At 46.4% G+C, this 22,864-nt stretch overlaps 1 protein-coding gene across 1 annotated transcript; it reads left to right on the top strand.

Moving 5' to 3' along the window:
* The first annotated feature begins 275 nt into the window (after positions 1-275).
* On the top strand, positions 276-22,830 carry VDAC1 (voltage dependent anion channel 1). The gene is made up of 9 exons (XM_073802527.1): positions 276-486; positions 9,009-9,190; positions 9,271-9,343; positions 10,603-10,755; positions 10,850-10,902; positions 16,169-16,396; positions 19,063-19,213; positions 20,894-20,951; positions 21,880-22,830. The coding sequence occupies exons 2-9, from the start codon at positions 9,060-9,062 to the stop codon at positions 21,969-21,971; spliced, it is 939 nt and encodes a 312-aa protein (XP_073658628.1). The 5' UTR covers positions 276-486; positions 9,009-9,059; the 3' UTR covers positions 21,972-22,830.
* The last annotated feature ends 34 nt before the right edge of the window (positions 22,831-22,864 follow it).

Genomic DNA, 22,864 nt, shown 5'->3' with positions numbered 1-22,864 from the left:
TCTGTTAGCGCAGGGGACCTCGGCCACTGCTCAGCTAACCGGAAGACCCCTCCCTCCCCGAATGCTTCAACCTGGAGGGACCTCCAGCAAGGTCGACCCGCGCGGGCGGCGACACGCCTGTCCCTGCGCACGCACACAACTCTGCACACGTCAGCCCCACGCTGTCCCGCCGCCCAGTGCCCGGGCGCACGCAGGCAATCACGCGTGTCCGCACTCGCCCGTGGGTACACGCGTCCGCCGCGGGTACCGAAGGGCCCCGAAAGGTCCGCGCGTGGATCAGACGCTGGAAGCGAACCCGGTCGGGGCCCGGGCGGTGTCCCGGGAGGGCCCAGGGGGCGGAGCTCGCGGGGCCGGCCTCGCTGGGTCGGGGCGGGTCTGCGCCGCCGCCGTCTGTGCCGCCCCGCCCTCGGCCCCGCCGCTGGCTCTGTTCCTCACGCTGCAGCCCCCGCCGTAGCCGCCGCTGAGCCCACTGCCACCGCTTCTGAGGTAGGCGCAGCGGAGAGGGGCCAGGCCTCTGACTGCGCCCCGAGTCGCGGGCCGGCCCGTGGGGAGTTGGGGGAGGAGATGGGACGGGGAGCGGGTGAGGGCGAGGGGCCCAGAGCCGGGCCGGGGCAGGGAACGGGAGCGGCCCGCCAGGGCCTGGCGGGTCAGCGGCTGGCAGAGCAGGCCGCGCGGGGCGGGCGGGCGGCGAGCAGGCCCGGGCGGGGGAGCGGGTGGCCGGACATCCGGAGGCGCCTGCGGCTGGGGACCAAAAGCCCGCGGGGACCTTTGGGCGGAAGGGCACGGGCCGCCGCGTGGAGGCCCGGCCCGCCTTAGGTCTAGGTGACCTTCCTTGGAGGCGACCTCTGGCCCTCGATCCCGCCAGCGCGGGTCGGGCAGGGACCCGCCCGCCACCTAAGCTCGCCGGGCTGGGCTCACGGACCTGTGCGGGCCACGCTGTCGCCTCGGGGATGAGCTCATGTGACGACCGGGGTCCCGCGCCCCCGGCCCTGCACGCCCTGTCGGGTCCACGCCCGGAGAAGCTGGCTCCCGGCACTGTCTGCGCCTGCCAGCACCTTCCGGGCGGAATGGGAGGCTGACAGTCGACTTAGGCCGCAGGGACCAGGGCCGGAGCTGGGGGCTGGGCAGAAGGTTAGGCCTTAGAAAAAGAGGTCCCGCGGGTAGTGATGTGGCCTTCTTGGCCTTAGGAGGGATTCCTGCCTGATTCGGTTGCTCATTCATTCATCAAATGCAGCGGTGCCTTCACGAAACTGCTTCCGAGCCCTTTGGATTTGAGGCACGCAGCATTAGTGATTTGTCCAAGGTCACACAGCCGGGAAGATACTAAGCCTCTGTTTTTTCATCTGTAGAACGGGAGCAATCATACCTCTTCTTCATCGGGTTTTTGGGAAGAATAAAATGAGTTGATGAACTTCAAACATTCAGAACAGTGCCTGGTAGGGAGAAGGTCTGGGCAGAAACCTTGACACTTACGCTTGAGGCTTTTAGGGGAGGATCTAGCCCATCCCCTGCAGACTATTTTGCTCTACATGGTGCTCTGGAAAGGGTTCAATAAAGGTGGTCTCTGTTATTTTAAACATTATTATTAGGCATTTGTGTGCCAGGCATTGAGTAACTTTCAGGGTAATTTAAAAAACCTTTAAGTTTACAGACAGGATCAGGCTGGAGCAGAAAGTTGAATGTGGGTTCAGACCTGGGCTAAGCCTAGGCCTGTTCCACCTGAGGCCCCCAGCCCCTGGACCAGCCTCCCCTCTCCAGAGGAGATAGGGAAATGAACACCTCCTTTGCCTAATGTGCTGTAGGCAAGGGCAGGGCAGACTGCCCAGGGTCTGCCTTCTTTCCACCCCAGCTCTGGACTGAGTTCCTACAGGGTCAGGCTTAAGCCTTATACAACTTGGTTTTCAGTGCGTGGGGTGGTGCCACCTGGCAATACTAGGTACTTGAGAAGGGTCTGTGGGGGTGAATGCACTCTTGCTGACAGAAGGATAGTTTTCACCATTCCAGCATGTGGCTTATAGTAGGTGCTCATTAAGTATTTGTGGGATTATTGAATGTGTATATGTAGTGGCTGCAGGCCCAGACCATAATCCCTTGATCTTGGACATCCTTTTTGAGGGACACACGTCTCATTCACTTTCAGAAAATAGCCTTGCCTAGCAGAGAGTCACAAATAAATAAAGGGCTACAAGGGTGTGTACAGCCCTAGAACAGTGATAGGCAGAACTGTTGCCTAATTTGAAATAATTGCTTTGAACATGTTATCCTCATTCTGTGACTTTCCAAGTCCTTTGGGAAACTTGTTGAACTGGTGTTTCTGGGCTTGCAGGGCTGGGGGTGACACTGGTGAAGGGGATTCTCCTAAAACCCTTGGGCCTGGTGTCTCTTCCCTCTCAGATGGTGAGGGGGTCAATGGCTTCTACTGGAGTTGTCCTGAATAAAGTGCTTGAGCCTGGGTATGGGGGGCTGCTCTCAGTCAATTAGTTTATTTCTGCTATTCTATAGGCAGGGGCTGTTTGTAGACAAACAGAGGGGCTCAGGGGGACCATATAGTGAGGATTTGCCTTTGGGCCTCTGGCCCCACTGGACAGTAGGCACACGTCGACAACCACCTCCAAGATGGTGGTCATGGGGAACATTCACCGCCACCTTTACCGGTAAGGTGCTCCCAAAATCCATTTTGCCCTTCATGGGATTTCTCAAAGTGTGACATCTTTGGTAAGAGAGAGGCGTGTATGGCTGAGAGCCAGCCCAAGCCTGCAGGCAGCCCCCCAGGGTGCTCAGGGGCTCCCCTCTGGTTGCCACTGAGGAAAGGTGATCAGGTGATCAGCTGGGCCTGGGCACAATCCTCCATTTCACTGCCTGCTCTCAGAGGGGTGAGGGTAAGTGAGAATCTTAGCCCTTTACCCAGAACTCTGCTGGAAAGAGTCCAGGAGAGCAGATTGAGCTCATATAACACAGCTCTGACATGAGCCATAGGGTCTAGTTACAGGCCAAGTTACTTTCTTGTTCCTCAGTTTCTCCACTCTAACTGTGATCGTCATCATTACAGTCATTCTTTACTGAGGGCCTGCCCAGCACTCTCCTGGCTGGTTGACGTATGTATTATGACGTTGAATCCACTGTCCTCCAAGCCCTGGGAGAGAGGTACTGTCGTTTCCATTTCACGGGTCAGGAGACTTGAGCACAGAGTGGTGAGGTAACCATCCCAAGGTCACACAGCTCAGCAGGAACGGGGTTGGGATTCAGGGCCTGGACTGGCTAGCTCCAGTGCCGATGCTTTTACACTGCAGTTGCCACTCCAAGGGGCCACTGTGAGGAGCTAATAGATTTGAGTGCCTTTTGAAAGGTAGAACTTGCTATTCAGAGCGGCACTGTTACCCTTTTACACTGATCAGAGGGAGCATGTGCATGGCTGGGTATAGTCTAGCTGTCAGTGGACAGCAGTCAATGGAGTTACCCTGTTTGTTGCGAGGACAGTGGCACAGGGTGTTTATCAGGAGAAGGGTCAGTTTTCCGTGGGATGAGGTAGGAGGCATTCTTCCAGGACCTGGCTGGACAATATTCAGCTAAACAATACCTCATTATGGTTGGGGAGAACTCTGGACCCTGTGGTTCAGGGTGACCTTTCGGCAACCTGCACGGCAGCTATAATTATGATAAGAAATATATAAAATGAAAATCTGTAATAAGTTCTCGCTGTGTTTGTTACATGTTTACTGGGTACCAGCCACTGTACTAAGTGCTTTGTACTAGCAATCTCATTCAGTCCTCAGAATGGTGCTGAGTCAGGGACTCTTTTCCTGTACTGGAACTGAAGAAAAATGAGGGGCAGATAGGTTGTGACTTGCCCAAGATCTCATAACAAGAGAGTGGTGGAGTAGGATTGGAACTCAGGTCTGCTGGACTCCCGAGTCTACCTGCCCAGGCACCGTCTATTTTATCTCCACTGGATCAAGCCAGGCAGCGAGCAGGAGCCCTAGGTGCACCTGGGATCCAGACCTTGGCGTGCTGCCTGCCAGCCCCGGTCTTCTCCTCTTGATGGGTGGGCAGGCAGGGTGTCCCCAAGTCAGCTGCATTCTCTTGAGGCTTGTGGAAGGCTGTGCCGGTGGTGGCCCACCTCCCAGGGTGTTTTAAAATAGAAGCAATACCTGGAAAGCCCAGCTGCCCTGTGTGAGACATTCATGGAGGGGGGTGGATGCACTGAGAGGACAGACCTACCAGAGTCTGGAGTGGATCTGGAGGGGCAAACAAAGAATGTCCAGAATAATGGATTGTGGTTCCACTGCCACTTATTGAGCCCGGGCATTGGCTTTGCCAGCATCCTGGAGATTCAACCAGGGCCCTTCTCCTGGGCTGCCACTTCTGGTGAGAAAGTGTGGGGTAGGGGTGTAGGGAGGCTCCTGATGGCGTTGGCCTCACATACTGGCTTTCAGAGCAGCTCTGGCCTCCTGCGGGCGAAGTTGCTTTTCCTGGTCCCCAGAGTTAGGAGTAGTTGCTTTTGCTCTAATCCCTGGCTGGTCTGATGCCCCTCTTATAGGCTGGCCCAGTTCTGCCCTGACAGACTACCTAGAATGGTGTTAGAAATAGCAGAGCCAAAGGCTTTCCTACAGTTCTCCCTTCCTAAGGGGAACCCGGGATGGTGATGGTGAAGGCGATGATTGCTGTGTTGGTTGGAGTCCTTGCAGGAGTCAGATGTACACTCCCATGGGTTAATTAAAGAAAGCGTGATGAAAGGATCATCTGCAAAGGTATGGGCAGAGTGTGGGGGACCTGACAAGGGGTGTGGGCCCCTTGGTCCTTTAGAACAGGAGGGGGTCCTTTGGCAGGAGCTGTGGCGTTGGGTAGAGGAAAGTCACTGCCCACCTGAGGACCAACAGGGAGGCAGCCTGGGGGATGAATACCCCAATTGCACTCTCCTATCTTCTGCTGGTGCCCCCTATTTGCTGAGCCCAACCCATAGCTCACTGAAAACAGTCCATAATGATCAGCTCTTGGGGCACAGAGCAGGACGGAGGAGGAAGGTGGGTCTGGAGGGGCAAACAGAAAATCTCCAGATTAATGGATTGTGGTTACACTACCATTTATTGAGTACTCACTGTGTGTCAGACATTTCTGCATGCTCTATTTTCCGTACTTAATCCTTGCAGCAACAGTGGTAGCAAGGCACTATTGTTAGCCCCATTTTATAGATGAGTAAAATGAGACCCTAGGAGTATAAGTGGCTTGTCCAAAGTCACACAGCTAGAACGTCTGCCAGGCTCATAGCCCCTTCCATTCGTCACTGTGCCCTGCCACCTGGGTACTCGGATGGGTGCAGAAATGCCATGGCAGGGTGGCTCTTGGTGTTTAGGTCCTAGCCCAGTTATACCCTTGCCATTAAAAATGTTGTCTGTTGACCCACTGGGTGTTGCCTGTGTTCAGAAAACTTTTCCTCTCCACTGTTCCTGACTCAGCCGTTTGGACCCATGCCACCTTTCTAATGTGGCTCTCTGAGGCCCTTTTAATAAAGTCTGCTTGGTTCTGATGTCAGAAGTGGCAGTACTCTCTTCCGAAGGCGCTTGGTTGGTCTCAGCTTGAGTTCAGCTCTCCTTAGGCCATTGTGGCGGTGGGGCATGCTAGTTGTGCGTCTCCCCCCCATCCCTGGTGATGCCGCAGTTTCCCTGTAGAGGGAGCTCCTGCCTACTGGTTACATTGTCATTTACTTAGTCCCTATTGTCGGATACTGTTTCCTTTTTTTTTCTACTGTAAAAATACTTTGATGCTTACTGCGCGTATACTTATTAAACAGACAGTGCTGTCAGAACACCCTGCTTCATGCTCAGCCTCTAGAAGCTGAGTTTCTTCTTTTTTTTTCTCTTTTTTATTGAGGTAACATTGGTTTATAACATTGTTTCATGTATGCAACCTTATATTTCTACTTTTGTGTGCACTACAGTGTGCTCACCACCAAAAATTTAGTTTCCATCCATCACGATATCAATCCCTTTACCCATTCCCACCCTCTCCCCTCCTTTTCCTTTCTGGTAACCACTATTCTGTTCTCCGTATCTATGTGTTTGTTTTGGTTTGTTCATTTATTTTGTTTTTTGTTTATTTATATTCCATATTTGAGTGAAATCACAGGGAATTTGTCTTCTCCATCTGATTTATTTCATTTAGCATAATACCCTCAAGGTCCATCCGTGTTGTCACAAATGGTCAGATTTCATCTTTTTTTTTTAATGGCTGAGTAGTGTTCCAGTGTGTGTGTGTGTGTGCGCGCGTGCGTGTGCGCGCGCGTGCGCAGTGTCCAGTATTATCCATTATCCATTCATTATCCATTCATTTGTTGGTGGTCTCTTAGGTTTTTTCCATTTTTTGGCTATTGTAAATAATGCTGTGACGAGCATAGGAGTTCACATGTCTTTGCGAATTCGTGTTTTCATATTCTTTAGATAAATACCCATAAGTGCAACTGCTGGCTCATATGATAGTTCTAGTCTTAATTTTTTGAGGAATCTCCATGCTGTTTTCCGTAGTGGCTATACCAGTTTATATTCTCACCAACAGCGTATGAGGGTTCCCTTTTCTGAAGACACGTGGGGTGGATGCTGCAGAGACAGATGGGGAGTGATTTGGAGCTGATTGAGGTGGCGGGAGGGGCCAGGACCAGGGTTCAGTCTGCAGGTCAGTGCAGGCAGGGTGTTAAGTGAGAAAGCAGAATGCTGAATTCTCTCCCCATCTAGTCCTGGCCTGAGAAAGTGTGGATGGCAGTCATTGTTTTTACATTAAAATTGTTTTTGAAGCAGGTGCTGAGAACTGTGCTGGCTGTTGTTTGCAGCTGTAGGAAAGCTGGGCTTCTCAGAGAGGCAGAGCTGCTTCAGTCCTGTCAGATAAGTGCAGCAGGAGGCGAGAGGTGGGGAAAGAGGAAGACTCCATGAGAAGCAAAAGGGGAAGCTACAGCTACACAGCCTTTGGTGCAGGGGAGTCAGCGTCTTGCCCCCCTTGGTGGGTGTTACCTCAGGGCCAGGAGTGGGTTTGGCTTCACTCAGCTCGTGGCTCCTGTGCCTCTTCCCTGCCCGCTGCTGCGCTGGGGATGCAAGGAGAGCCTGGCCTTATGTGAGTTCCCTCTGCCATCCCACCTCTCCTGTCCTTGCATGGTAATCTCCTCAGTGGCCGCTTTAGGGGGATTTTTGCTGTGGGTGGAGTGTGTTTTGACAGTTGGCTTTGCTTTTCAGTTTTGGGGATTAGGGATAAGCAGGGGCATTTGGGGAGCATTAAATGATGAGTGTTCTGACTTTTTCCTGAGGGATGGACCAGTCCAGACGTGAAAGCCACGTGTGCCACGTGTGGTGAGGCGGGTCCTGGAGCCAGGGGAGGGTACTCGGGAAGGCCCTGACCTCTGAGGTACAGGAGGTCTTAGCTGACCCGGAGATATTGCCACTGGACTGCTCTCCCTGTCACCCGGCTGGGGCTGAGTTTGTAGCCCAGCTGGGAAGGGGACAGCACTGAAGAGGGGTGTTCTGTCCACTGATAACTGTTAGCAATTGGTGTGTGTGTGGAGAATGTTCTGGGCCCTTTGCTGAGATGTTTTGCACGTTTCCTTGGGGCTCTGTTACCTAGCCTTCAGTCCAGGGTTGTTTCATTGCTTCTCCTGGGAGGGGCCCAGGCCCATCTGTGGCTGGGGCGTGTGCCTAAGGCAGAGAGTGTTTCTGGAGGACCTGGTGGATGGTTTCCTGGTTTGTCCCTGGGGTGGGTGTGCCTATGGGGTTCATTTGGGGTGGAAGGGGAGAGGGGAGAGAGCCTTGAAAGAGCCAGTGGGAACAGCCTGAAATGGGTCTTCCACCGTGTTCTTTATGCCCTGATCCTAATGGAGACTGAGTTGCCCATGGTTCTGGCCCGATCATGTGTGAGAAATACAATAACAACAGCAACAAAAATAGGAGCGCGTAAACAGCTTACTGGGCTGCTCCTCTCTGCTCTGACACAGAAGGGAGCTGGGACAGAATTAGCAAAACCTCTGAAAAAAGTAAAATAGGACCAGGACCACAGTTTTATAATTTAAAATTGTGCAAGTTTATAGTTTTTTAACATTATACTCATTGGTTTTTTGGGCTCCCTGCAATGTCTTTGAAGTTGAGGCTTTGGTCAGGATGCAACTTCCAGTTGTGATATTGTTCCCCTGAGATCACTTGCACCACTTTTCATTGGGTTCCCATTTAACCAGGAATATGCCATGTGGGTGTTCATTTGTGTGAATACATTTATATGTGACTTTAGGTGAGGTGTATGCAGTTTGGTAATTTAGGTATGCTGTATTTAAAATGGATGGAACCATCCTTGGGTTAATTGAATTTCTGGCTGAGGCTAACAATTTTGGAGATGGAGAAGATGCAGGAGATGGTGCTTTCTCGCATTCCCCTCTCCTTCTGGGTGGAGCACAGAGTGTGTGCCATCTGGATTAGGGTTTTAATTCTGTGTACATAATGTATCAGTGCAGAGCCTCCCAGCAGCGCAGTGTGGTCCTTAGGGCAAGGACTATTTGAAGTTCTTGCCTTCCTTGAACAGCGAGGTGTTTAATAAATGCTTGTTGACTGACTTAGTGATGTGCATCAATCCCAAGTAGTACTTTGATAGTTGGTTTTAAAAGTCAAGTCACATTGAAGCTCAATAGATGTTTATTTGAATTAAATTTGGGGGGGATGTGGTTGCATTTCCTTCCATGTGAAGAATTGCCTAGTTAGGTAGGTAGGTTTTACTGTTTTCTCTATGAGGAATATGATACTCTAAAAGTGGGTTCCCGTAGCAAAGGTTTTGTGAAAAGTTGGGTCCATTCTGACACATAGTAGGTACTCTATAAATATTTGTTGAATGAATGAAATCAGAACTGTATAGAAAATACGTTGCCATGTATTTAATGTCCTAGCAGTTGATATTTTGTAAGAAGATATGTTTTATTGGCAAGAGTCCTGCAGTTCAGTAAAGTAGCTGGCTTATGGGACTGTGTCTTTGCCAATGAATTCATTTAGAAAATATTGACTGACTCCTACCATATTCTGGGCCTGTGCTCAGTCCTGGGGATGCCTAGGAGAAGAGGTCCAAAGTCAGGCTGGTCTGCTGTCAATAAAAACTTACTGGGTGTTTCAAGCTCTGGCCACAGAAAGAAGCAGGAGATAGCACAGTCTTCTTTGTCCACACCTGGGGGAATAAGGTATGTGGAACTCAGTGCTGATGATTTTTATTGGTGGAAAACTTACCAATGTGTTTATTCTGGTGGTTCTTTTATTATAGCAGAAGATGGCTGTGCCTCCCACGTATGCTGATCTTGGCAAATCTGCCAGGGATGTCTTTACCAAGGGCTATGGTGAGTGTTGCATGGAGTGGCCTTTCAGCTCAGAAACTGGGTTGGCATGTTTGGTATTTTACCCATTACAGTTTGAGAGACTTGGGTCAGTCAGCTCTCAGAAACTTCATGTCAGGGAAAAAAGATAAGCCTTCTATGGCTAGTGAAGCAGTTTTGGTTGTGCACCCAGTACGGGTAGGCTTGTGAATTGCTGCAGACAAGTGGACATTCTTGTTTCTTCTCCTAGGCGGGAGCAGGTCTGTGGATGCTGCTGCAGTGGAGCGCGGCTTCTAAATTTGGAGCTCGTCTTTAGGCATGTGCTCACGCTGTCATGCACCCTTTTCTCAGACTCCACTGGGAGTGCAGGTGGGGCCTGTGTCTGTTCTGCCTGCCACTGTTCCATGGCAGCCGGGCTCCACGCACAGAGAGGCAGGCAGCAGTGGAGACCGGTGCCCTCTGCACTCATCTCATTTTTAAACAACCTAAGGGAGGCAGAGATGCTGCTCTTGAGTTAGTTATTTAACCTATTAACAGTTACCATGTTCTTTCTTTAGGGTTTGGCTTAATAAAACTTGATTTGAAAACAAAATCTGAGAATGGACTGGTAAGTTGTCTGCCTCTATGGAGCATGGATATTTATTGTAGATCAATAAATAATCAATAACTTCCGTCTGGGTGGCAAACAAAGGGACTTTTCTGATTGTGGCAGCTTGTGGTTGTCACATTCATTGCATCCTCTGTGGCATGGTGGTCCAGGGGAACCATGTGACTAGGTCCCCGATTCAGCAGCTGTTAATACTCATAGGAATATGGGGCAGGCCTCAATTTTATTTTTCCTCATGTTTCTTGTTTCAAAATTGACCTGTGTTCCATACCACATAATTATTGAAAAAAAACCCCAAATCTTAGTAATCCCTTTTAGATTGTGAATTGTTGGAAGGAGGAAGTTTTGGGTAGAATTACTGCAATGTCAGCTTTAGCTCAAAGCTTTTTCTCTGTACGAGCCTGGAGGTAGGACAGAAGGAGAATTGCCTTCCTGTCCAGACTAAAGAGTTACAGGGGAGGAAGGAATCTTTCTCCTGATAAAGAATTCCCTGAAAGATTCCTTTAATTAGCAGACTCCATCTGTACTTCAAATATCTAACTGAATTATAGAATGAGCTTTTGCACCCACACATTCAGGGTCTCACCTCTTGCATAAAGGAAAGTACAGTGCATTTAGGGGTGGAGCAATGCAGAATGAAGTGCTGGCATGCAGGCTGTGACTCTCTTCTTTAAAGGAATTTACAAGCTCAGGTTCAGCCAACACCGAGACCACCAAAGTGACGGGTAGTCTGGAAACCAAGTACAGATGGACCGAATATGGTCTGACGTTTACGGAGAAATGGAACACTGACAACACACTAGGCACGGAGATTACCGTGGAAGATCAGGTAATGGTCACTTGTGAAAAGACACAGTTTTATTAAGTGACATCGGCTGCCTGTCTTGTGACTAAACCTGTTGGTGAATTTCTTTTCTGTTCAGCTTGCACATGGCCTGAAGCTGACCTTCGATTCATCCTTCTCACCAAACACTGGGTAAGAATATCATCTGTTTTCTCCATAAGGACCTTTAGTGGTGTTTCATAGTAAGATTTAAGATTCATTCTGTGCTGTTTGTTATTGTTCTCCTGGCCTCAGCTGTGGAGGCTGCAGGATTTCTGGTCCAGTAATGCTCCATTCCATGTGAGTGAGGCAGCTCACAATGTAAGTGGCCAAGGCTCTAGGGCAGCAGGCAGTGTTTGGAAGCAAGGGCTGCTGGTCACTGTTGCCAGCCCCATTTTTCATGCTGGAGGGCCTCTTCCCTAGCTTCCTACTTAGGGACACTGAGAGTATATGCAGGGTGGCTCCTGAGACTGCACTCTCCTGCTTTAGGCCCTCCAGTCACAGATAGATTAGGCTTGCTGGTTATTGGGCACATCAGGAGGCAAGAGGGCATGTTGATCTGCCTCAGCTCCTGGTGCTTTTCAAAGTGGCTAGAGGGAATCAGTCTCTTCTAGAACACTCTCTTGTTTTTTTCCATTCAGAGCAGTGGGTCTCCTAGGCCTGGGAAGGTTGTTTTGCACACTGATGACAAGGCCAAGGGCATGTATTGAATTTCATTTCATAGTTTTTTTAGTTTTTAAAAATTGTGGGGACTTCCCTGGCAGTCAGTCCAGTGGTTAAAACTGCACGCTCCCAGTGCAGGGGGCACAGGTTCAATCCCTGGTCGGGGAAGATCCTGCATGCTGTGTGGTGTGGCCAAAAATAAAATTTGTGGTAAAATACACATAAAATTTACCATCTCAACCATCTTTAAGTCTTTATTTTTCATGACTCGGACACTTTCAGAGATGATTGGCCAATTATTTTGTAGAATCCTTGATTTGGATTTGTCTGATGTTTTCTCATGGTTAAACGCAGGCTATTTATTTATTTATTTATTTTCCAGGTTATTTATTTTTGATAGCTGTAGATAGGATGTTGTGTTCTGTCCATCTTGGTGCATGACATCAGGGGGTATATATCAATGTGCCTCATTACTGGTGACGTTACTTTGGTCACTTGATTCAAGTGGCGTTTGCCAGATTTCTCTGTAAAGTTACTTTTTTTCTCTTTATAATTAACAAGTATCTTGTGGGGAGATGCTTTGAGACCATGCAAATATTCTAATTTTTATACTTTGACTCACAAATATTAGCATCCATTGGTGATTCTTGCCTGCAACAACTGTGTTTGGCAAATGGTGAATTTCTTTCTTTTTTTCTTTTCAGTTTATTTTTTTATATGTTATTTATTTATTTTTGGCCGTGTTGGGTCTCTGTTGTTGCGCGCAGGCTTTCTCTAGTTGCAACGAGTCAGGGGGCTTATTGAGGTGGCTTCTTTTGTTGCAGAGCGTGGGCTCTAGGTGCGTGGGCTTCAGTAGTTGCAGCACGTGGCCTTCAGTAGTTGTGGCATGCGGGCTCCGTAGTTGTGGATCACGGGCTCTAGAGTGCAGGCTCAGTAGTTGTGGTGCACAAGCTTAGTTGTTCTGTGGCATGTGGGATCATCCTGGACCAGGGCTCGAACCCGTGTCCGCTGCCTTGGCAGGCGGATTGTTAACCTCTGTGCCACCAGGGAAGTCCCCCAAATGGTGAATTTCTATTCCCATCATTCCTTCTACATTTATTAATTGGGATTTTACTGAAAGGAAGAGCTCTTTCTTCTCCACCTTTTATTTATTTGATCAGTCATCTGTATCAGTACGGATTCTTGGACATTTATTTTATTCTATGGATTGTAATCCATTACTATATTTTGTTACTCATATTGTCCCAGATACGGCCATTGGGAGCCTTCAAGTTGACATCCTGTGTGCTTTTGACAAGCCCCTGTCATTTTTTTGGAGCACTTCTTCAGAAAGTGTACTTGTTCTTCCCTAGTCCTGCTATCAGCTATTTCTCTGAGGAGCCTTTGTTCCTTTTATTGAAGAATGGTGTTTAGAAACTAAGACTGTGGGTACAAGATGTACTCATTGCTACTGGGTATTTGAGGAAAGTTTTGATGACTCGATGGAGATTGGAAATGAAAGCTGACTTTCCAAAGTGTCTGAGGGGTACAGCCTGGGAAAGTATCCTGGCTTCCTTTAAAGAGGTAAGCATATACCACATTTGGATGAAGCTGCAGACAGACCTCATCAGGGGACTGGCACCCACACTGAGTACTTACCACAGATAAAGCCAGCTTGTTAACCACAGATTAAGAGTATACCTCTCTCAGGTGCTGTCAAATTGGCACCATTATTTAAATAGCTTTAAAAAATCCCAATAATATTTGAAAGAGGAAAAGCTCCAAAGGCACAGAATGCTGCCTTAGAGCCAAGCCTGGAGAGAAACCTAGTCACTGCCCCACCAGTGCCCTTCCCCTGGGGACCTGGTGCCTCTGACCAGAATCCAGTGGGGTGGCATGTGGAGGCACTGTGTAACTGTCCAGTGTGGCTTGTGCACACCACTGGTCAGAGGCCCTGGTACAGGTGTCACATTTTGTGTCAGCAGCAGCATTTTACCCAGTGGTTAAAAGATGCCGAATTTCTACATGTCTTGATTTCCCCTTCTTTCTAAATGTCAGCCTCTGAGCAGCTGTTTTTTTCATCAATCATCCTACCCTGCTTGGTGCCAACTGGATACTTGGTCGTAACCCAGGTCTCTTCCTCTAAAGAGCCGGCAGACCAAAATAGGTTTATTTTAAGTTTTTCTTATTGAGAGTTAGTTTGATTGTCACTCCTTTCCTTCACAGCTTGCAAAAATGCACAGAAGCAACTTGAACAGAAGTTGTAAGTTTCATTGTCACTAGGGACGGGTGTTAACTTTATTTTCACCTATGACCTCTGAAATTCTGACTCATTGGAACTTGGAGTGTTTAATCTTTAAATTTTTTATTATGGAAAATTTCAAACATGCGAACGAATACGGAAAAGCATATTATACCTTCATCATGTTCTCATCACTCAGCTTTAATAATTATCAACCCATGGCCAATCCTGTTTTATTTATACATCCATAATCAGCCCCTCCCACCCTCAGATTATTTTGAAGTAAATAACAGATATCACATACTTTCGTCTGTACATATTTTCATATGTATCTTTAAATAAGTTTCCTTTTAAAAAAAGCATAGCCACCGTATCATTACATTGTGAAAATTAATCATAATTTCTTAATATTGTCAAGCCTAGTCTCTTCACATTTACATGATTTCATGAAAATTTTTTAGAGAATCAAAAATTGTCCATGCAAAATTGTAAAAATTGCTTCATATGGCTCCTAAATCTTAGTTTTTAGGTTCTTCTTCTGGTTTTTTTCCCCTTGCAGTTTATTTGTTAAAACTAGATCATTTGTCTTCTAGAATTATATATAGAGTAAATTTTGCTGTTTGCGTTCTGTGGTGTTGTTTAACTTGTTCCCCTGTCCCCCACATTTCCTGTGAATTGCTAAGTCTAGAGGCTTCATCACATTTAGATTCCGTTTTGGGGGGTGCTGAAATCTGCTTCCATAGGGAGGCACACAGAAGGCCTGGTTTTCTCTTTGTATGTTAGTGCCATTCATGATCTACTCATAAGGGGTTACGAATTGGTGATAATTCCACCTTTATCTTTCCTTCTTCATTTTTAAGCTGGAATATTTCTATAAAGAGAAACTTATCAAATCTTTGGTTATTTTGAGATATAGTTAGTATAGGAAAGGTGGGATACATGTTTGATTCCTTTCTTATTTACCCTTTTCAAAATAACAGATTGATCCTCTAGTCTCCAAAGATGACCAATGTGTGTGTGTCTTGAGTGTCATTATGAGTTCATAGATTTAAACATTTGATGTGCTTCAGTCGCTGCTGATACTATTCTTGATGCTTATATTGTCTCATATTTGAAGCCCTTGGGAGCCTGTTTTTTTTTTTAATATATTTACATATTTACTTATTTGGCTGCACTGGGTCTTAGTTGCAGCATGCGGGATCTTTTAGTTGCGGCATGTGGGATCTTTTAGTTGCGGCATGCAGGCTCTTAGTTGTGGCATGTGGGATCTAGTTCCCTGAACAGGGATTGAACCTGGGCCCCCTGCACTGGGAGCATGGAGTCTTAACCGCTGGGCCACCAGGGAAGTCCCTGTGGGAGCCTCTTCTTCTTAGCTCTCCAGTCCTTTTGCCCCAACCTCAAAGTCTTTGATAGCTTTGATAGATGCTTCAAGCTCATTTTGCACGTTTCCTGCCCCAACCTGTAATCTGCAATTTTCTGAGGAGTGCTGGTTCCTTTTAGGAGGGAATGGTATTTAGGGCCCCCAGTTTGGGTGCTGGGGATGAAGCTTTAATCTCAGTGTGAATGAAGCTGGGCTGGACAGGGCTGTGTGGTCCTTGAACCTTGAAGCATATCTGGTTTCTCCTGTGGTGTCTGCTGAGAATGTTTCTCGCTGTGGAAGATGTCCGTTTTGCAGTTGAATGACAGAAACAATCAGGTGAAAATAGTCTAAATTTTATTTGATAGATGTGATCTTGTCTCTAATGCTGACTTTTGGTAAAAGTCATTGTGATAATATATTTGCAGGTGACATGAGTCACCTGCCTTTCCTAAGAAATGCTGGGTCTTGAGTAATAGTCAAGGGAGGCACTATCTGGCCGTATACGCAAATCTGGGATCAGCAAACTAGACCTGGGATCTTGTCCAGTCCACCAGGGCTTCCTGGCCCCCTATGACTGCAGGGCCCCAGGTTCTACCTCACTATCCAGTTCTCTGAAATATATATTCATTGGGATCTCATAGATATTGAATTAAAAGCTATCTAACTGTTGTATTTACTTAGAAGGGAATTAGTATATATTTCTTTACTAAGTGAGCCACAAAGTAAGAAGATGACCATCTCATTAAAAGCTGCTGTTTAGATAGCTGCCTTCATGACAGATGTATCTTTTCCACAGACTTGGAAAATAGCAAAGATGCATCTGTTTCATAATTACATGGTGGTGCTCTGCATAATGAATGCCTGTGTAGGCTACTGTATTGAGCACAGGGAGAGGATAGTAAAAATTACTTAGCGCTTCTTTTTCCAGCTTTTCTTGCCTGTGTTCTCGCTTCATTATGGTGGTGTTTCTTCATTATTCTGGATTCCAGTTGAAGAGAGGTTGTGTTCTGCCCATTGTGGCACAGAAGTTGCTTAAGGGAGATCTGGGGCCCTGGCTTTGCCTTCCTACCCTCCTATTCAAACGGGGATTATTATTTTTATAAATTTGTGTCTCTTGGCATGCTTGTTGCAAGATGAGTTAGCTTCTGATTTTAATACAATTTCTTTTCCTCCAGGAAAAAAAATGCTAAAATCAAGACAGGGTACAAGCGGGAACATATCAACCTGGGCTGTGACGTGGATTTCGACATTGCCGGGCCTTCCATCCGGGGTGCTCTGGTGCTGGGTTACGAGGGCTGGCTGGCTGGCTACCAGATGAATTTTGAGACCGCAAAGTCTCGAGTGACCCAGAGCAACTTTGCAGTTGGCTACAAGACTGATGAGTTCCAGCTTCACACCAATGTGTAAGTGTATGTGAGTGTGTGCAGTCGGGGGATTGTTTACCATGATTTTTTTCTAAGCTTAATTTTTAATCACTGGGAAGTGAGTTTGTTGGAATCAGATGAACCAAATGGCCTGCTAGTATTGTTCTTGTTTCCCACCTACCCGTTTCCTGAAGTGATGTAGTTTCTTACTATTCTGTGAACAGTAAATGTTGTCCCTGGTACACACAGAATGGCTGATCACTTACGGCAAGGGCATGATGTCAGTCCACAGGCGTGTTCCTTCCCTGCAGCTTTATGGACGTTGGAGGGCCTTTCATTTTAGTTAACAAAATGGGGGTGGGGAGGTGTAGCTCTCTTTCTCTGTATACTGCGTGAGGACCAGCTTGCTGTGCTTTAATGAAATGTAGGCATGGGAGCCAAATTAGGAGTTGATTATCTCAGTTAAATACTGAGTGTCTTCTCTGCATGGCAGAACATTTAAAAGTTTATTATCTGGACAGTATCATGAAGGGAAGAGGAAATTACAGGGTAGGTTAGAGAGAGCCCTTTGTAATCAAACTTGAGGGTTGAAGCAGAGTGCTGATTTAGATTTAAGGGAAACAGATTTCATCCATGAAATCTCTGTAGACATGAAGAACTAATGCATGGTGCAAGTTGGGTACAAATTTACCAAATTTCTCTCTTTCCACTAGAGGTCACTAAAGTGACTTTTAAAATTTAGAGACAAGTAAATGGTATTTGGGTCTAATAACATTGGGTCTAGTAACATTTCCGTAATAAAAATTTTTGAGGAATTTTTATAATTAATAATATAATACATTAATATAATAAATTAATAAAATTTGAGTCTTTTAAAACTAAAAAAAATCACAAGAAACTATGGAGATGGACAGCCCAGTGGTTGGGGGAGGGGAACAGGAAGGGTGTCACTTTGAAGGGGTGGCACAGGGGAGTTTGGTAGTGGGACTGTTCTGTATCCTGGCTACAGGAGTCTTTGTATTAAAATTCATAGAAATGTTTACTGAAAAAGGTCAAAAAAGATACGTAAATTTAAAAAAAGTAACATGCAAAAAAGCCATAGGAAAAATATCACATGCATAGAAGTGTTTTTTAATTGAAAATTTTGGCTGACATGGAAAGTGCTTCCTTGGTTTGGAATTGGGAACTTGCACCAGTTCCAGGAAGAGCGATAACTTTTAGGTTTTACTAACCTGAGTTTCAAGATTTTTAATAAGTGGACCTGGTTTATTTTTGGAACTGGCATGGAAACAGCTGACACAGCTAATCTGGGTTGCCCTGGTCTTGCAGAGGCCCAGGTGTGTAACAGGTGTTCTGTGTGCTTCATGTAGATGGCTTTTTTGTTTTGGTTTTTGTTTTTGTTTTGGCGGTACGCGGGCCTCTCACTGTTGTGGCCTCTCCCGTTGCGGAGCACAGGCTCTGGACGTGCAGGCTCAGCGGCCATGGGTCACGGGCCCAGCCACTCCGCGGCATGTGGGATCTTCCTGGACCGGGGCACGAACCCGTGTTCCCTGCATTGGCAGGCGGACTCTCAACCACTGCGCCACCAGGGAAGCCCTAGATGGCTTTTTTTAAACAAATTAATTAATTAATTAATTTTTGGCTGAGTTGGGTCTTTGTTGCTGTGCGCAGGCTTTCTCTAGTTGCGGCAAGGAAGGGCTACTCTTCATTGCGGTGCGTGGGCTTCTCATTGCAGCGGCTTCTCTTGTGGCAGAGCACGGGCTCTAGGCGCATGGGCTTCAGTAGTTGTGGCGTGTGGGCTTCAGTAGTTGTGGCACGTGGGCTCCGGTAGTTGTGGCTCACGGGCTCTAGAGCACAGGCTCAGTAGTTGTGGTGCATGGGCTTAGTTGCTCCGCGGCATGTGGGATCTTCCTGGACCAGGACTCAAACCTGTGTCCCCTGCATCGGCAGGTGGATTCTTAACCACTGCGCCACCAGGAAGCCCTAGATGATTTTTGTTTGTTTGTTCGTTTGTTTTTGTTTTTTTGCGGTACGCGGGCCTCTCCCTGTTGTGGCCTCTCCCGTTGCGGAGCACAGACTCCGGACGCGCAGGCTCAGCGGCCATGGCTCACGGGCCCAGCCGCTCCGTGGCATGTGAGATCTTCCCAGACCGGGGCACAAACCTGTATCCCCTGCTACGGCAGGTGGACTCTCAACCACTGCGCCACCAGGGAAGCCCCCTAGATGATTTTTTTTACAACGAGTTCCTTTGTGGTTTTAAGAGTTCAGTACAGGAAGGCAGTGTTGCTGGTTTTAGAATGTATTGAAAAATCTAATGTTTAAACACATTTAAGCCCAAGGAAATTTCCCCGTTTGAGTTAAAATCTATTATTTTTGACAAGCTGCTGTTTTGTAGCATGCTCAAGACTTTCTGAAGAAGTCAGGATTCTCTGTGAATCAGGTGGTGTCTATGCTCTTCCTGTACTTTCTGGAAGCACAGCGTCTGGGTGTTCCCAGTGATGGCTGAGATAGCCTTTCCCTTCCTCTGAACCTTCCTGACCCTGGTGTCTGTGCCATTCCTATCAGGCTTGCCGTAATTTGGTGCCTGTTTTGTGATCAGTTGAATCCATTTACAACATGCTTGTCCTCTGTTAGACTTGGTCAGCTCTGCCCAGCTCAGGTCGCCTTCCTGGGCTGCTTGGCATCCATGCTGTGCTTATTTGCAGAAATGACGGGACAGAGTTTGGTGGCTCCATTTATCAGAAGGTGAATAAGAAGTTGGAGACTGCTGTTAATCTGGCCTGGACAGCAGGAAACAGTAACACTCGCTTCGGAATAGCAGCCAAGTACCAGATCGACCCTGATGCCTGCTTCTCGGTGGGTACCTGTGGAATCATGTATCTCTGAGACCTTACCCTGACCCTTAGGTTGGAATCCTTTTGGACTGATGGAATTCCATGCTTTGGCTAGAGATTTTCTCACTGTGAGAGGGTTCACAATGAGTAAAACGATCAGAGTAATGGTATTTACTATGGCTGCCAGGCACTATATGGAGACCATTATATGTGGCTTACTGTATTTAATTCTTATACAACCCATTTGAGATAGGTGCTTTTTTTTTTTTTTTTTTTTAATTATCCCATCCATGTTTTCACAAATAAGGAACTGAAAGCTTAGAGTGGTTGAGTAACTTGCCCAAGGGCAGGCAGGTGGTAAGTGCTGGGGTTTGTGTTTGACCCAGACTGCCTTGCTGTGAAGCCTCCTTCTCTAACCAGTCCCTGGTCCATGCTGCAGACTGTAAAGGGGGTTACCTTGAACCTGAAGGTTTTAAATGTTCCTTTCCCCCTCAGTTTTCATTCTCTTGCCCAGCTCCTGTATTGCATATTAAGAAATCAGGCCCTGGCATTGGGTGGTTGGCATCTTGTCTTGCAGACCCTGTAGCATAGCTAATGGACCCTTGCGTTGCTGCACAGTTTTTGCGTTAAATCTTGTTGAGCTCATCTCTGTTGTCACAGGGCACTGCCGGCTGTATCCTTTTTGGGGTGGAATGAGGAAATCTCATGTTGCAGGATGGTTTCTGGGCTGACTTGTGTAATTTACAGACAGCCTATTTTAAGTCTCCTGAAATAGGAACTGAATTTGGCTTCCTTAATGTCAGGCACTTTAAAACAAAGGAAAAGGGGCCTTATTATTTGGAGGGCATGGGCAAAATGGAACATCTAGATGGGGCACTGACTGCCTGGAGACCTACCTTCCTGTTTTCTCCTGTGGGAGATGCTGCGTCTAAAAACAGCATGTGAGCAGGAAGACACACACCCTGGTAGCTCTGGCTTTCGCCAGGTGTTCTCACAGCGTGAGCTTGCTCTGCTCCTGACCTCTCCTTACTTCCCCAGAAAGGGGTCAGGGAGAGGCCCAGATTTTCCTACAACTCAGGCAGAAGAATAAGGGCGAAATTATTATCGACTCAGCTGCTTTGTTGATTAATTTATTAATCAGCATTCAGTAAGTGCTGACATTTAAGTGATTGTCTAGGTTATTGTTTTGCTCCAAAAATTCAGGCTTGTCAGTGCCAAATTTTTTTGATTTTTGCTTCTCTTTTTCATGAAGAAAAAATTCGAACAATGTTCTGCTGTTTAAAAAAACGCTTTAAAACCCCATCTGACATTTGGTCTGTTTTTCTTTATCCCAACAAATACAAGAAAGTCTTTTATGTCTCTGGCCATAAATGAAGGTGTCCTCACCTGTTATAACTTAAAAATACAGACCTACTATGTATAAATGGAATTGGGCACACATACTGTAAGGAATCAAATGTAAATAATAACTTTCTTTTACTTGAAAATTGTGTTGTTTCTTTGCGTTACCCTTCTGAGACCTAGTTCCTAAATTTGATATATTTCATATTGAATTTAATGAATCCTATAAACAGAGTGGTCATGAAAAAAGAGAATTTGATACTGAAGTCCAGAGTTGGTTGATTAAAAAGCTCTTATTCAGTTTGGAGACAGAAATGTGAAGTACTTAACATTTTCACTCTCTTATCTTTTCCTTGACTAGGCTAAAGTGAACAACTCCAGCCTGATAGGGTTAGGATATACTCAGACCCTAAAGCCAGGTATGTGTTGGTTGTGTGAAATTAGTTCTTTGTCTTAAAAAAGATGTGGTGCTCGTTTGCTGCTTTATGTTATTGCTTGTAAAATGACTGTGTAGTACATTGTAAATGAGTGTATATAAAGTTTTATAGTTGACTGTTTGTAAAGGAGTGCAGAGTCATTATAAAACGGTTGGCGAATAGGAGAAGTAGTAAGTAGGAGGAAAAAGGCCAAGGCTAACATGTATTACATTTTTGGTTATTTTCTTCCATTCTTTTTCCCAGTGTGTGCCTAATGCTTGATACTTATTTCCAGCAGGTTCTTAAAACCAGCCTATAAGTCATCCCCATTGTGAAACTGGTTTGTAGGTTTCCTCTGCACAGTTAGCTAGGCCAGTCCATAGTATGTTACAGCTACAGGAAATAATACCCCCTTGGGGTTAGTTTGGTCAGACTGGGGCTTTGAACCCTGGAAATCTAAGGTTACATGATGGCAGAATCAAGCTGTTCTAGAGAAAATAGCATTTAGTCGTGTGTGTGTGTGTTGTGTTTGCATTTGTGTGCATGCTGTGATTGGGAGTGTAAGACCGTGGAGTCTGATTTGTGGTTGGGGTTTCATTTCAAGGGGCTTTTGCTAAGGAAGTTTTCTGCATGGATTTTGTAGCGGGGATGATGAGAGGATGAAGGAAAGTGGATTTGGGTGAGCTATGGAGTCGTCATTATTGTTGCACAAGCTCATCCTCAGCTACCCAGTCATTAGTCGGATGGCGCTGCGTAACAGGGATTCAAGGGCCTGTGGTTTTGCCCCTGCTGATCACACTCAGCTGGAACAGGTTCTGAATCTGGTGTGGTGTCACCAGTGTGCTTCAGCCATCCTCCATTTGCTAACCTTTCTTCTCTTTTCTTTCCTCCCTCTCTCCTCCCTTCCTCTCCCTGACTTCTCCCCCTGCAGGTATCAAACTGACACTGTCAGCTCTGCTGGATGGCAAGAATGTCAACGCTGGTGGCCACAAGCTTGGTCTAGGACTGGAGTTTCAAGCATAAATGAATACTGTACAATCGTTTAATTTTAAACTATTTTGCAGCATAGCTACCTTCAGAATTTAGTGTACCTTTTAATGTTGTATGTCTGGGATGCGAGTATCGCTAAATATCATGTTAGACTTCCAGGTTAAAGATGATTCAGCTTTAGAGTGTTACCCTTTCAGAGGTACAGAAGAAACCCAATTTCAAAAAAGTTCCTTTCAGCTGTAGACTTGAGGGGGAGCTTGCTGGCCCCTCTAGAGATGTCAGGTTTCTTTTTTACCTAGAAATGGCTGCAAGTGGAAGTTGATAATTTGCAGGCACTTTGTAATTTGTAAATTCGTATTGAGTAAATGAATGAAATTGTGACTTCCTGAGAATTGAACCTTGGTTTCCTACCCTGACTGAGGAGAAGCTGTTTGATGGTGTACACAAACTCATCTGAAAGGGACTTTTTTAGGCAGGGACTTTTTCCACCCCAATCCATCACCTCTTTTACACCAAAAGTAGTCTGCAGGGCGTGGTAGCTGTTTCTTTTGTGCCATTTTGGGGTGGAGAAGGTGGATGTGATGAAGCCAATAATTCAGGACTTAACTGTGTTTTTTCTCATGTTGTGTTTTTTTGCCCTTGCACCAGAGTATGAAATAGCTTCTAAGAGCTCCAGCTGCAAGCTGGGAAGAGTCTCTGTGACTGTAATCACATGGTGACAACACTCAGAATCTAAATTGAACTTCTGTTATATTCTCGCCACTCAGTTTATTTTTTAGCAGTTTAATGGGTACATTTTAGGGTCTTCCATTTTGTGTGGAATTAGTTCCTCCCCTTCAAATGCTGTAATTAATAACATCACTTAAAACTTGAATAAAATATTGAAACCTTATCCTTCTTTTGTTGTCTTTATTAACAGGAGTGTG

The sequence above is a fragment of the Tursiops truncatus genome, chromosome 3 (genome assembly GCF_011762595.2).
Source record: "Tursiops truncatus isolate mTurTru1 chromosome 3, mTurTru1.mat.Y, whole genome shotgun sequence".
Classification (NCBI taxonomy): Eukaryota; Metazoa; Chordata; class Mammalia; order Artiodactyla; family Delphinidae; genus Tursiops; species Tursiops truncatus.
This window is presented reverse-complemented; position numbering and strand designations above follow the sequence as displayed.